This window comes from Arvicanthis niloticus, chromosome 17 (genome assembly GCF_011762505.2).
Source record: "Arvicanthis niloticus isolate mArvNil1 chromosome 17, mArvNil1.pat.X, whole genome shotgun sequence".
NCBI lineage: Eukaryota > Metazoa > Chordata > Mammalia > Rodentia > Muridae > Arvicanthis > Arvicanthis niloticus.
In genome coordinates this window covers 44,419,037-44,433,915 of record NC_047674.1, presented here as the reverse complement: position 1 = coordinate 44,433,915, position 14,879 = coordinate 44,419,037, and the positions used below count along the sequence as shown (strand labels likewise).

Below are 14,879 nucleotides of genomic sequence, written 5' to 3'. Positions count from 1 at the left end.
TCATGAGGCACATTTAAAACACCAGTTAGGCATCTGATTTATAAACAAACATGTAGCAGAAGAGAGATCACAAACCTGCTTGATGCCTCCCCTTGTTCTTTCCTTCAGGTGCGTGTAGACAGAAGAGAGATGATGATAAGCCAGTGAGTACATGTGATAACGGATGGGAGACAGGGTAATCAGGTCCCTTTAAGTAACCCCCTTTAAAGTACAGTCTATAGAAGTAATGCTATTTATAATAACTGCACACAGATTTCAAACATATGTTCTTTGTGGCAGATCTGAGACAGCACAACATTACTTGGCAAGTCCAGCACCACCCCCACACAGCAGAATACCACACAGTTTGGTTAAGAAACTATGGTTCTGGTTGAAGAAGCTTTGGCAAAGGCTCCTGGAGTGTTGCAGATTCCATTATGGCTGTGGTCCCTGTGTCTTGGGCAGACTTTTGGGGACAAGCCCTGGAGGCATTAATCTATGACTGTTGTTTTGTTCTTCAGTCACTTACTGAGGTAGATATTTTTTCCTCTTATATGAAGAATGGACTTCCTTGCTGTAAATAAGGTACACAGAAAACCTATCTGAGCTCTTACAGCCCACTGTTGGGTGACATTTGTAATCAGTCATTAGAGCATGGTGTAGGGGAGCACCTCTGTCAATGAATGTGGGCTTTGAACAAGGTGTCTTCTTGTGTCTCAGTGTTTCAGCTAAATGGGAAGGCATTATATCAGATAGTGTTTCGATTGTGACTTCTCAATGTAACGCGTAACATCTCTGCAGCTTGAGAATTTTCCACAACTTCTTAAAACATCCAAATTGTTCTTCGAAATACCATATTTCCATGGGGTTCACAATTGTATAGCCTTCACCCATTTTGAGAAGAAAAATCACGGAAATATTTTCCTTTAGAAATATTCCTCTCATTAAAACAAAGCTTTGAAAGAGTGGTGGCTGAGCTCGCCCATGTACAGTGTACATACAAGGAAAACCATGGTGGGGAAAGAGAAAGAAACTTCTCCTTTATAACCTTGGGAGGTGTGACGAGGGTTCAGGGTTCCAATTCTCTCTGTATCTTTCAGACAAGAAGAGTTGTTTCTTAGACTCATCTTTCACCACACTCTTTGATATGAGCTTGGGGAGTGAGATCAACTAAACACATCCCCAGAACTGTTGGTGAACCAGAGCGCTGGTCTGCTGTCATTTAGTGACAATAATGTCATTGTTAGTGGTGGTGATGGTAGAGTTGACAATGATAATTTCTTTAACACCATAGCCCCCAGTGAGCTCTTTCCTCTCTACATTTCTCTTTAAAGCTTATGTACATTTCACAATATTTGCATTTACTGTCTTATTCTCGGCATCTTTGAGTGTCTAGTTCCTGAGCCATGAGACTAACTTATTCTGGATTTCCCTGTCTGTTTCCTGTTTAGTCTCAGAAAACAACCTTGTGCACAGTAAACGTTCAGTGAGTTCTTGCAGAATGGCTACACAGAGAAGTGGATGCTCTCTCTTTCAGAGTCCTTGCAATCTGAACGCCAAGGAGAAACCTACCATGCAGATGTAAAAAAGATTCAGTCTTTAGCATTGTATCAGCTTGCATTCGGAACTAGTTAATTTTAAGTAAAGCCATTCTGTAGCTTATTGTAAATTATTCTTTTCATAAACAGACTGATGTACGTTTTCTTTTTAAGCAAAAAAGCAAAAGTTCTGAACTTGGCTTTAGGGAGTCTGAGAGTATATTAAAATTGTAGGCATAGTTCTGATTTGTGTGTGTTTGTGAGTGTATGTGTGTGTATTTCCACATGTGTGCGTGCGTGCACATGCATGCAGGGGATATTATCCTTGGGAAAAGGACACAATTTCTGTCACATTTCACTGATTTCAGTGACAATAATAACTGCAATGATTATGAACCACAAGAACAACTAGATATCTCAGGGGTGATTTGTATCAGGGCACGCAGGTTCCATGCATGGTACCAGTGACTGTTGTGTCCTTTGAGATGAGTCACTATTTTTCAGTAAGTGAGGCTCAAAGAGAAGGTTGTGGGGAGAAGTGAGGAAAGGCATGGCTGATGGGCTCAAGGGAACAGGATGCAGGCAGTTGTTTGAATCAATCCTCTTTGCCTCTGCCCCCACTTAACACAGGGAGGAGGAGAAGAGTATATGAACAACATCCTACATGAGGTACTTAGGGAAATTGACTCATTATGATGTGTATCCAAACTCAGAATGACTTTTAATCCAAAACTGTAGTTAAGTGGGAAGGCAGACAACCACGTGTAATAGACCACTCCCTTCTGTCACTTAAGACCCTCTATTAGCTTTCCAAATGGTCTTCCTTCTTTACATATATCCAGAAAATTTCCCAGAGATGAGAACTATGATATGTGGGTATGTGTGTGCATGTGTGTGTGCTTGCATGTGCACACGTGTGTGTGATTCCAAGAAATCTCCCTATAAAATTAGGTGACGTGTCAAGTGATCCTTGTTTTTCAAGACCTGTTGCTTCATAAGAAGAGATGATAAGAAACTATCATATAACTCATATTCTTTAAGACTTTGGTCATGGCCTACAGTTGTTAAAGAAAGATGCCAATTCCATGTGGTTTTATGGTTGAGTTGCCTGCCGTTAAATAGTTTAAACATCTTTAAAAGCAACAGAGAGAATAAAACAAGTCCCAGAGTGAGACTTTTCTGCACACATATGGTTTGTTTAGCAAACTAGAAAACACTCAACTCCAGCACCAGCTGTCCCACTGGTACCTACTTGGTCGGGCTGCAGGTGTGCAAGGCCTTCAGATGTGGCTTCCAGGTTGCAATGGAAACAGATTTCTCATCAGCTGCATAACTACGCCAGACACACTGCGTGCGGCACACAGGAGCACAAGAAAGAGCAGGAAACAGAATGGAAAGAAAAGGACAGTTATTTAGTTACTATAGGTTACGAGTCATTTCCTTCTTAAGCGTAGCCATGATACATGTCCAGAGGAAGAAGCACACACACAGGCTACTTTGGCATTTTCACTGGGTTGTTACACATATTTTGTCATGTCAGGATGGCTTTTCAAAACAAACATGTTCAACAATAAGACAAGAAAAATTTAGAAATGATAAGGGGGAAATGATGTATTATCAGAAATAAAATCGGGGATAATTAACTGGTAACACACCAATGTTTCTAGATACTGGTTCAACTGTCTGATCATAAATATGTATTTCAAGGACTGCTGTTTAGTTGTCTTATTTGACAGGACAGAGACTAAAGAAATCACCATGAAAACCAGTGAACTAATAAACCAACAACCTCTAGAAAGTGGTGGAGATTTAATTACCAGGTTCTGTGAGTTGAATTACACAACACTTCTAAGATTAAACCCATTCAGAGAAGAAAGGGAGGGTGGATGGGAGAAGGATTGTACAAGGGGGTGACCGGAAAGGTGGGGGGGGGGAGAGAGCAGGATGTAAAGTGAATAAAAAAATAAAATAAAAATTAAAAAATGGTAGTGATCAGAAAATATTGTCTAAAACAAGATACGGTGGAAAATATTTTCTCAGATTATAATTGAAAAATTATGCAAGGAGTTAATATTATCATCCAAGAAAATGTTTGTATTGCCTTTGATGAAAAATGTAGGTTTGCTTACATTACATAATCATTCCTAGCATATGAAATGGTGTGATCCTCACAACCAAGGTGTGAATTAAGAGCCATATTTTGTAGATGAGACAAGGAATGTCAGGTAAAGAGTTTCAGTCAAGGTTGGGAAGGTCTTCAGTTTATGGACTCTCTTGGTCAGAACCCACAACCTCCACTGGGGTTTTTTTCCCAACTGCTTGATTTCTGTGTTTATAAGAACTTCTGAACTGTTCATTGAGAAATCACCTGCACTTACTTTCCTATGTTGAATATGGTAAATTTATTTATTTTGCAATGAGCCTGCAAATAACTTGAAATAAATGGCTGAGCATTTGCTCCAATTTATTTAGAGGAACCCTGTGTTGTGATGTGTTACTTAGAGCTTTCCATCTTCTGTGGCAAGCTCATCTAAATGGGTCACATTCCTACTGTATAACCGTCATTTTGAAACGCAGTGAAGAAAAAAAGCGATCTAATTACATTCTATTTTCTAAGAATATCATTGGGTTGAACAACAACAAAAAATTGCAATAACAACTTTGAAAAACTGCCAGGGGATATTCCTGCATTTAAATTGTGAATACATTATGATACAGATGGTCACCCTCAGGTAACTGCAATAGGTATGCTTAAATACGTTCACCAAAAGGTATGCAATGTATTTTGGTTATTTAACTTCAGATGAAAATGCTCACACATCTATCAATAGTAGTGTAAATAAAAGTGTAAATAAGGCCATGTTGAGAGCTTTTGGTGCCACTTCTAGGAATTTGGCATTTGTCACTGGGCTTGGTCAAGGAAGTAGCCTCAGAGAAGAATATCAGAAACAGTGACCTTGGGGTTTGCTTACTACTCTACTTTGCTACCTAGGTGATCTCTTTGCTTACTACTTTACTTAACTATTATTTTGTGTGATCCTTTTGCTTACTATTCTGCTTGAATACATTCTTGTGTGATCTCCTTGTTAACTACTTTGCTTGATATTTTGTCTTTGATCTAAGAACTGACCATGTACTTTGGATGTATTCAGAATGATATAAAAGTAGACTAGAAAAGAATAAAGTTGCTTCAGCCTCAGTATGGGCTGGAGTTGTTACAATTTTGTCTAAGTGTTTTTCTTTTTCAATTCTCCCTCCCTCCCTTGAGACCCTGTTGACTGAGCTGGCTTGTTCAAGATCACATGGTACAATGTGTCCATACAGCAACAGTTCACTGTAACTATGCTTGACAATATGGATGGGCTTCCTGTGAGTAATGTCATGTGTTACAAACAGGCCACAGAGGAGTGCTTTCTATAAAGTTTGGAAAATGGAAAAGTACTTTCTTCTATCAAAAGGTGGCATAGCAGTTTCCCTTGGTGGGATAGTGATGGAGAGAGGGTAACTAAGAAATCATATTTTGTTTTTCTGAGTGCTGGCTAATCAAGATTGTTACTCTCTTAGGAAATGGATTCATTTCTACCTGCACATTATGCTCAGTGAAAAATTCAGGAAGTGAGATAAAAATTAGAAAGAGACAAAGTAGAACCTGATGGATTAAATTTTCTTTTCTTTTTTTTTCTTACATTTTTTTCCCAAGCAGGATTCTTTACCTAAATGCTTACCCATGTGGCTTGTGTTGATTTAACCAACACATGTATGCAATTGCCATCTTACTGTCTTGAAATTTTAGTGTTTGGGGTTGTTGACATAACGTTTTTAGAGCGACTAAAATAACCAACAAAACCCAGACATCTTGCCATTATCTGCAATTTTGGTTGTTGGAGTCAAAAGTCTCACAATTGCACCACAAGCTGGTCTTGAATGTGTGGTGATTGCCAGCATCAGCCTCCTAAGTGCTGAGGTTACTGGGTGAAGTTACTAAAGTTGTTTTTGTTGCAGTGAGGCCCAGCGATCGTCAGCTGATGGGAAAGTATGATTGGCCATTTTTTTGATGGTATATCACTTCTTTTTTAAAATCTTTTTTTTGAAATTAATTTTTATTGGATATTTTACTTACATTTCAGATGTTATTCCCTTTCCCCATTTCCCCCTACCCAGAAACCTCCTATCCCATCCCCCTCCTCCTGCTTCTATGAGGATGTGCCCCCACTCACCCACTCTTACCTCCCCACCCTTGAATTCCCCCACACTATAGTTGGCTATTTTAATTAAGCAGTTTCCATAGAGGTGTGGTGCACATATGAGATCAGGACTCTGAAAGTAGCACAGGGTTCCCAGTGGAGGAGTTAGAGAAAAGACTGAAGGAGCTGAAGGGTTTGCAACCACATAAGAAGAACAACAATATCAACCAAGTACACACCCCAGAGCTCCCAGGGACTAAACCACCAACCAAAGAGAACACATAGAAGGACCCATGGCTCCAGCTGTATATGTAACAGAGGATGGCCTTGTTGGACATCAATGGGAGGGGAGGCCCTTGGTCCTGTGAAGTCTCAATAACCCAGTGAAGGAGAATTCCAGGGAGGAGAGTGGCTGGGTGAGCGGGGGAATACCCTCAAAGAAGCAAGGGGAGTGGGGATGGAATGGGGATTTCCAAGGGGGAGAACCTGGAAAGGGGATAACATTTGAAATGTAAATAAAAAAAATCAAAACCCCCCCACAAAAATGAAAGTAAGACTTTTGTATAACTAGATACAATGGACACTGTGCATCCATTCAACACTAGTGGGGAAAAAACAAACCATGACAACAATGCACCAAAAAAAAAAAAAAAAAAAAAAAAGACAGGTTGGGGTCAGATATTACCTGTTAAATATCATAAACCATTGGGGGAATGGAAATTTGAAGGCTTACTTTTAAAATACGACCTAGTTTCTAGATCTTTTTCTATCAAATTGAGCTTAATGGCTGAGTTCTTGGTCCCATCTTCTCTTGTAAAAAGATGCCTTGTAAGTGAGACACAGAGAAGGGCCTGGGACATTGATTCCAGAGCTGAGATTAGTTAATGATCAACATGGATGTAGAGAGTGTCATTTGTATTACTGTCATGTTTGTTTTGTTATAACTTTATTTTTAAGGATTCCATATAGCATTTCTCCCTTTCCTTTCTTTTACTTTTTTCCTTCCCTTCATTTCTTTTCCTTTCCTCTGTCCATACCTTTCACACACCCTTCCTTGCTCACTTTGAAATCCATGGTCTCTTTGTTCATTAATTGTCATACAAATATATGTATATATATGAATATATGTATACACAGAAATGCATATATGTATGTATTATGTATAGATGTATGTATAGATGTGTATATGTGTACATATATACATATATTTCCTTTTTATAAATCATTTTATTTAATTAAATTTTAAATGATATCCCTCTTCCTGGTTTCCCCTCCACCACCACCCTCATCCCATCCCTCCTCTCCTTGCATCTGCAGACACCAAACCCCAACAATATCGTTGATGCCAAGAAGTGCTTGCTGACAGGAGCCTGGTATGGCTGTACCCTGAGAGGTTCTGCCAGCATCTGACTAACACAGATGCAGATACTCACAGCCAACCATTGGACTGAGCCCTGGGACCCAAATGGAAGAGCTAGGGGAAGAATTGAAGGAGCTGAAGGGGATTGCAACCCTATAGGAAGAACAATACATATATTTCCTAAATAGAGCCTGCTCAGCCTGGATATGTTACTTATATGTATGTTTTCCACATAATCCTGTATTCTCAGTAACTTCCTCTTGCCCTTGAGTTCCACTAATGGCTTCTAGCAATTGAAATTTAGGTCCCCATTCATATACCCTGGTACCCGATGTTCCTGTATTTAAAGTCCAAATCACAGAGTATAAAATAACATAGTCCCCTCCAGGGATCCCTGTGGATCTAAGCTAACTAATTCACATAGCATATGTAACTGTGAAGGACAAGTTAATAGAGCGCAAATGAAAACCAAACTTACTATTTATTGGACGATTGTGGTAGCGTAGGCAGGCAAACAAATATGAACTTTAGTCTACAGTTGAAAGTACAAAGCCTACAGAGTTCTCCGGGTGGGGAGTATTCAATGTGTATTGTTTAGACCAGCACAAGTATAACTCTTTTGACTCTTTCTAAAAATAGTCCTGGAAATTTCAGGTAGACTAACACTGAACTTACATTTTCAAAGTGCATGCTTTAAAATATCAGTCCTGAAAGAGTGAGCGTGTCAACCAGCAGTCACTTCTCCGTTCATGTTTTTCAATTCTTGTATAATTTCTATTTTCGTAATGGATGTACTAAATAACACTTTGCGTTATGACATCTTCATGTATGCATATCAAGTGTTCGGCTCATGTTCAGCCTTCCAGGATGCTCTTTCGTTCCCTCTTGCCCATCCTATGACTCCCCTCTTCTCCTTAAGTGGTCCTTTTTATTTCTTTACATTCATGGTACACATTTATTTATCAATTCATTTGTTTAAATATAGGCTCTGCTTGCAGTATGGCTTGTTGTGCTTAGCTGGATGATTTCTAGTCTCATCCTTTTTTAAATAAATGATATAATTTTCATTCTTATGGCTGAACAAAACAGTGTGTGTGTGTGTATCACATTTTCCTTATTCATTCCTCTCTTGATGGGAACTACATTGCCTCTGTATCAAGGCTATTGTAAATAGTGCTGCAACAAACATGGATGTGTGCAAACATCTGTGTGGTGTGTTAATTTTGGTTTCTTCTGATATATACTCATGGGTGGGTCACTGGATCACATGCTCTTATTTCAGTGTTAGGTGGTATGAACTACTTTTCGATTAAGGAAGACAAATAAAATAGCCCACTCAAGTCCCATCTTTGCTTTCTTTTATCCTGCCAACATTTTTATATCTCGATTTTTGGTTATTAGTGCTTACATTATCCTAACCATGTCAGCATTGTTTTCAGTTTGCCAGTGTAAAGATGTCAGTATACTTCAGTTTTGTGTATGTGTATGTTAAGCTGTGGAGTATCTAGTTTGACTAAGTACTAAATGCTACAGCTACTTTTTCTCTCACATTTATACATGCATAGGTATCAATGCATACATATGTTGATTTGTTGGCAGGTATCATTGTCTTTATTGTCATTTTTTGATTTGCTTTTATTAACTATTACAAAGTTATACAAAGTTATTACAGAGTTCCTGATCTTTCCCAAAGAAACAGAAAATTCCTGAGGTCAAAGGCATCACAGAATCTCTCCATTTCACTCTAATTTGTTCTCTTTTCAGTACGGTCCACTCGCCCACTTGGCTCCTGCTTGCTCTGCTTGTACCCCTCCAACTCACTTGAGGAAATGCTCCATTAGATCACATGTAGGCAAGTGTGCAGGGCATTTTCTTGATTAATGACTGCTATGAAGCATCCATCCCACTGTGGATGATGCCATTCTTGGGCAGGTGGTCCTGGGATGCTTAAGAAAGCAGGCTGAGCAAGCTATGAGGAGCAATCTAGTAGTTGGCATTCCATCATAGCGTCTACTTCAGTTCTAGACTCCAGGTTCCTGTCCTGACTTCCCTAGATGGTGGACTGTGACACACACATGTGGGTCAAATATAACCTTTCTTCTCCAAGTTGCTTTTGGTTATGATGTTTGATCACAGCAAAAGAATGCTAATTAGGACAATAGGTAAATTTAGGGGCTCTCAGATGCTTCTAAATACCTTTGTATTGTTCTCACACTTCATGAATAGTTTGGTTTCGTGTAGAATGCTAGGTTGCAAGTACTTTTTCTTCCTAATCAATTTGTTTCTATTTGAGCTCTAAGTGTTGAGTTTCTAGTGAAATATCCAGTGTCTGTTGATTCTTTACCCTTTGGATATGCTCAGCTCAAAAAGCACATAAAATGCCTGATGTATACAAACATTCTGATAAAACTCGGTGATAATGAGGGCTTTGGTTCATAGTACAGTCATTTTTGGGTCATTTACTATGGCTACTCCTGCCCTCCAGTTTTAGAAAATTGTAGCATACTGTTTCGATGGTAAAACCCTCTGGCTAGTTTCCCTGTACTCTGGTTGAGATACCCATGTTAGTTGGGTACCTCCAAAAAAAGGTCCTTTTTTGAATTATTTTCTTTTCTCTCTCTCCTCCCTCTTTCTGTCTCTCTCTCTGTCTCTCTCTCTGTCTGTCTGTCTCTCTGTCTCTGTCTCTGTCTCTGTCTCTGTCTCTGTCTCTCTCTCTCTCTCACACACACACACACACACACACACACACACACACACACCTACCTTTCTATTTCACTCTCTGAGATGCTGTAACAACCTGGTTTTTCCTTCTATTTTCTTTTTTGCGTTCATACTTTTCCATCTATCCCATTTCTGAATCTGCTCTCTGTGACTGAAGCATGAGGGGTGGTGCATCAACTTGTATAGCCCGGGCTGTGCATATTGACTAGCTGTTTTTCTTTATGGTGGCTGAGAGAAGACTAACCAAGTTATTTCACCAGATAAGAAATATTTAGCTTGCTTTTTTTTTTTTTTTAGATTTGATAGCTTCTTAATGGTGGCAGGATAATCTTCCAACCCACCTTCTCACTGGTCTGTCAGGGCTGGTTTTACAAAAATTCAGTGATTTGTTGGTTTTGCTTTTAGCATTACTCCACATTGAACTGGTACCACATCTCCAGAATTTTTATTATAAACCTCTGATAATTTTGTTGGTGTCTCCCCAAAAGCTCTGTAATGCCTGTGCACAATGCTGAATTTTGAGTCCTACGTTTGATTAGCCTCAAGGCTCAGGAAATATTAAAGAAGTGGAGGCAGGAAGGATGAGATACCAACAAACATGGGTATCTCAACTAGAAGATTGGGAAGAGACTGTGTAATGATGTTCTCAGGACATGATCTGACCACTGTACTTATGACTTCACAGCAGTATGATTATTTGTAGAAGATCACTTAAAGATTCCAGCAGTGGATCCTATCCATTTTCTTTGGATGGATGGTGCCATGATCCCACTGGATGATGATCCAATGCTCAGGCACATAGAGACATCATGAATTGGACTCAGTGGGTTGTAGAAGAGCAAGTTGAGAGGGAGATGTGTTGGTTGGAGGCAGGGTGAGTAGAAAGAAGGAAGTCGGGGTGGATTTGATCTGATCAAGGTACTTTGTATGTACATGTATGAAAATTTCCAAAATTGGATTTGAACTAAAAAAGCCAGGATTTAGACCTAGCTCTGACTAGGCTGTCTCGATGATCAAGTGGAATAATGTGTTGGAGGCATTCTGCAAACAAAAAAGACTTGGCAAGTTTTAGGCATTATTAATAAAAGTTGTGACATTGGGCAGGTATTCAGAATGTTACTGAGAGCTGATTTCTTTTCCCAGACTGCTTCCCTTGAAAAGTTAATTTAAATGAATCCTGCAAAGATATTGACAGAGCTAAATTTGCTTCGAGCTTCTAGGATTTTAAACTTTTTTTCCCTCTAAATCCCTGAGTTGCTGGTTAATTTAGTTCTTTCACAACCAAATGACAAGGCAATTTGAACATCTCACTTGTTGTGGTGGTGGCAAGAGTGTAGCTCAGCCTTAAGATAAATGATAATGCCTTTGCTCTTTATGCTTTGTATATTCAGCCAGGTTTATGGGGTAAGAAATGAAAGGATCAGTGATCAAACTACTCTATCCTTTAAAAATTCATATCTCGATTAAAAAGATAAATTTCTACAATATCTAACTAAACCCCTGAATTCTGTTCAAACACCATAGAAGGGAGATGCAATAATCAGATAAATATTACGTTATTCTTACGCAGCTTAAATAAATACATTTCATTAGAGTGAGTGGGCAGCCAGTTCCTAAATTAGCAAATCCAATTTTTTTGATTTCTGAAACTAAAGCACAGATTTTTTTCAGGTATTCTTAAACATTTTAAGTCCTATAGTTTGTGCTCAAATGATGTGGAATTTTAAGTAAAATTAATGATTACCCTTCATCATTACTACAAGTTTACTTCTTAATCACAAAATATGTTACATAATCAAGTTGCATACAATGGAGCTCAAGACCCCTGAGCTAAACTGTTCCGATGACATCCACACCTACTATGGGTTGTCCTGCTTTGGCAATAGACATATAAATTCCACTTCTCTAAGGATTTACTGCAGGGAAAATAATTCGTTTTGAAGTTCAGTTGGAAACTGTTCCTCACGAGTCAGTAACTGATAAGGACAAAACCGATGAGACAGGTCCCTACTGTGATTCTTGGAGATATTTCCTATGCAGCATAGCTGCTAACAGCCACTTAAAGGTACTGAACACTTGATATGCGTTAGTCTCACCATAGAAGTCAGTTTTTAATCTTTAATTCATTTAGCTTTAAATGGCGACATGGAGCTAGTGGTTACTGTATTGGCAGCACAGTGCTGGATTGTCAGAGGAGACATGCAAGGCTTTGCTTTCCAATAGGACAGCTCACATTCTAGGAGATGTACCTGTAGGTATCTGAAAAGCACATGCACTTCAGTATGGAGTACTCACGGATGCAAAGCGGTGAGTATCCTGTGTGCCTATGGTACGTGTTCCTATCATTATGCTGACTGTAGTTTGGTTTCAGACTTTTAAATCCTGGAGATTCCACCCAGGACCTTATACAGGCTACAGAAGCACTTGTCATTGAATTACATTCCCAGCTCCTGGCAAAACAGCCTAAGCTTCTATGAACTTAGGGACGTTTTCTGCAAGAAAGCATGTTTACTTATTCATTTGTGATCTTTTAAGAAAAGTTTTATTTATTTTCATGTGCATGGGTGTTTGGTTTGCCTGTATATCTGTGTACCATGTGTGTGCCTGGTCCTGCAGAGGCCAGAGGAAACTAGAATTACAGATAGACGTGAACCATCATGGGAGCTCTGAGACCTGAACCAGGATCTTCTAGAGTAGCAATCTTCACTGTTCAGCCATATTTCCAACCGTGATTTATCTTTTGTCTTGCTTTTTTTTTTGTTGTTGTTGTTGTTGTTGGTTTTTTGGGTTTTTTTGTTTGTTTGTTTTTTTTGAGACAGGGTTTTTCTTTGTAGCCCTGGCTGTCCTGGAACTTGCTATGTAGACCGAACTGACCTTGAACTCACAAGATCTGCCTGCCTCTGAGTCCTGGGATTGCAGGCATGCACTACCACCAACTGGTCTTTATTTAGTTTTTTTTTTTTTTTTTTTTTTTTTAACACTTGCAAAAATAGTGACTGTCAATGGTTTGGCTTGGAATTCATGTCCAATGGTCCATCTCTTGTAACAGCTGTAAAATAATGTTTAAAACTAGTGCACTTATTTAGTCATTTGATACAGATTTCCTTAAAATGTATATAAATAAGCCACAGTTTCCTTTCTATCGTCCTTTCTGTTGGATGTACTGCAGTCCAGATACATAGGCAAAAGCTAATGGAACAGTTCACAGTGGCTGCAACTGAGTTTAGCCACTCAAACCTGAGATCTAAATTAAAGCAGTGTGCTTGCTATATTGTCTTAGGGTTTTCTTGCTGTGAACAGACACCATGATCAAGGAAACTTTTATAAGGCCAACATTTAATTGGAGTTGGCTTATAGGTTCAGAGGTTCAGTCCATTATCATCAAGGTGGGAGCATGGCAGGAGAAGCTGATCATTTTACATCTTCATCAGAAGGCTTCCAAGCAGCTAGGGTGAGATTCTTAAAACCCACACCCACAGTGACACAACTACTTCAACAGGGCCACAACTTCTAATAGTGCCACTCCCCAGGATCAGTATATATAAACTATCACATTCCATTCCCTGGCCTCCATAGACTTGTTCAAACATGAATCTATGGAGGCCATATCAAAACATAGCATAATGAAAAATACATTTAGTTCAACTTCCAAAGTCCCCATAATCTATAGCAGTCTCAACAATATTAAAAGTCTAAAGTTCAAAGTCTCTTCTGAGATTCATACAATCTCTTAACTGTAATCCCCAAAGCAAGATAGGAAACCAGCTGGACAAGGTCCAAACTCTGCATCTCCATGTCTGATTTTAAAGCAGTCTTCAGATCTCCAGCTCCTTTTTATTTTATCTTTGTTGACTGCAACACACTTCTTTCTGCTGGGCTGGTTCCACTTCCCTGTTAGCAGCTTTCCTCAGCAGAGAGCCCATGGCTCTGGCATCTCAAAAATCTTGGGGTCTCTAAGACAACTTCAATGTTACAGCTTCTTGTTCCAATGTCTGGGATCCACACATGATCTTCCGGGCTTCTCCAAAGGGCTGGTGTCATTTCTCCAGCTCTGTCCTCTGTAGCACTCTAAGCTCAGGTTGATCCACTCCACTGTTGCTGCTGCTCTTGGTGATCATCCCATGGTGCTGGCATCTGCAATATGCTGGGGCCTTCTGCTGCAACTAGGCTTCACCAATATAGCCTCTCATAGGCTCTCTTCATGGTACCAAGCCTAAATTTCTTTGCATGAACCCTTCAGACTTGGGCCATCAAATACAACTGAGGCTTCACCTTTACCAATGACCATCTATAGCGTCTTGCAGTGCCCAGTCTCAGCTGCTCTTCATGACACCTTCCTGCTTCAAAACCAGTACCACCTAGGTGACTCTTACACATTACCAAGTACAGCTACAGCACAAGGTACAATCTTGGCTTTCCCTGAAACACAGCTTCTTTGTGCTGTCAGAAAACATTTTCCTGAAGGTTTCACCTCAGTGATGCTGGGCCTCTTCTTAATCACTGCTAATTTCTTAGCTCCAGCATCAATTAAGGAGCATCAATTGTCCCAGTAGTCCCTTCTATTCCCGACTAAAGCTAGAGCCAATCGGTCAAAGTTTGCTGAGTTCTGCTGCTTGCAGGAGCTAGAACATGGCCTCCGGTGTTCTATTATCACTAGCTTTCTGCTTTTCAACTCCTTCACTGCCTAAACTTGGTTGTTCTGGATCTTGTTCTATAGATTGACCTTGAACTCAGAGATCTCCATGCCTGTCCCCTGTGATTAAAAGTATGTACCACCAGGTCTCTTAAGCTTGTCTTCACCTAAAATTTGCTTTGTCCCAAGCTGGCCTTGAGCTCAGAGATCTACCTGGCTTTATCTCCTGGAATTAAAGGTGTGTACCAGATGCCTGGATCGAAATTTAGCTGGGTGAGGTCTTGCCTCAAAGTCCCACTCCCTTAATCTGCTATCTCCTGGAACTCAGGATTTGACTCCACTTCACTTCCTGATGCCCCTTTAATACTTGAACCATATATTTTATATTTTTTTCTTTCTAAGCTTGCTACACTTGTTTAAAATGTTCTTCATGAGACTTATCCAGAGAATGAAGTTGTTACTGG

General features: G+C 39.6%; 1 protein-coding gene across 3 annotated transcripts in view; it reads right to left on the bottom strand.

The window, feature by feature from the left end:
* The window catches only part of Kcnq5 (potassium voltage-gated channel subfamily Q member 5), a 539,505-nt gene that overhangs the window by 70,307 nt on the left and 454,319 nt on the right, over positions 1-14,879 (bottom strand). For 2 of the 3 annotated variants that reach the window (XM_034521402.3, XM_034521404.3), the window contains exons 8-9: positions 2,770-2,864; positions 76-102 (exon numbers count right to left, since the gene is read on the bottom strand). In XM_034521402.3, the coding sequence (XP_034377293.1) occupies positions 76-102; positions 2,770-2,864 (122 nt within the window). The remainder of the gene's footprint in view (positions 1-75; positions 103-2,769; positions 2,865-14,879) is intronic. The other variant, XM_034521405.3, reaches the window with a different exon arrangement.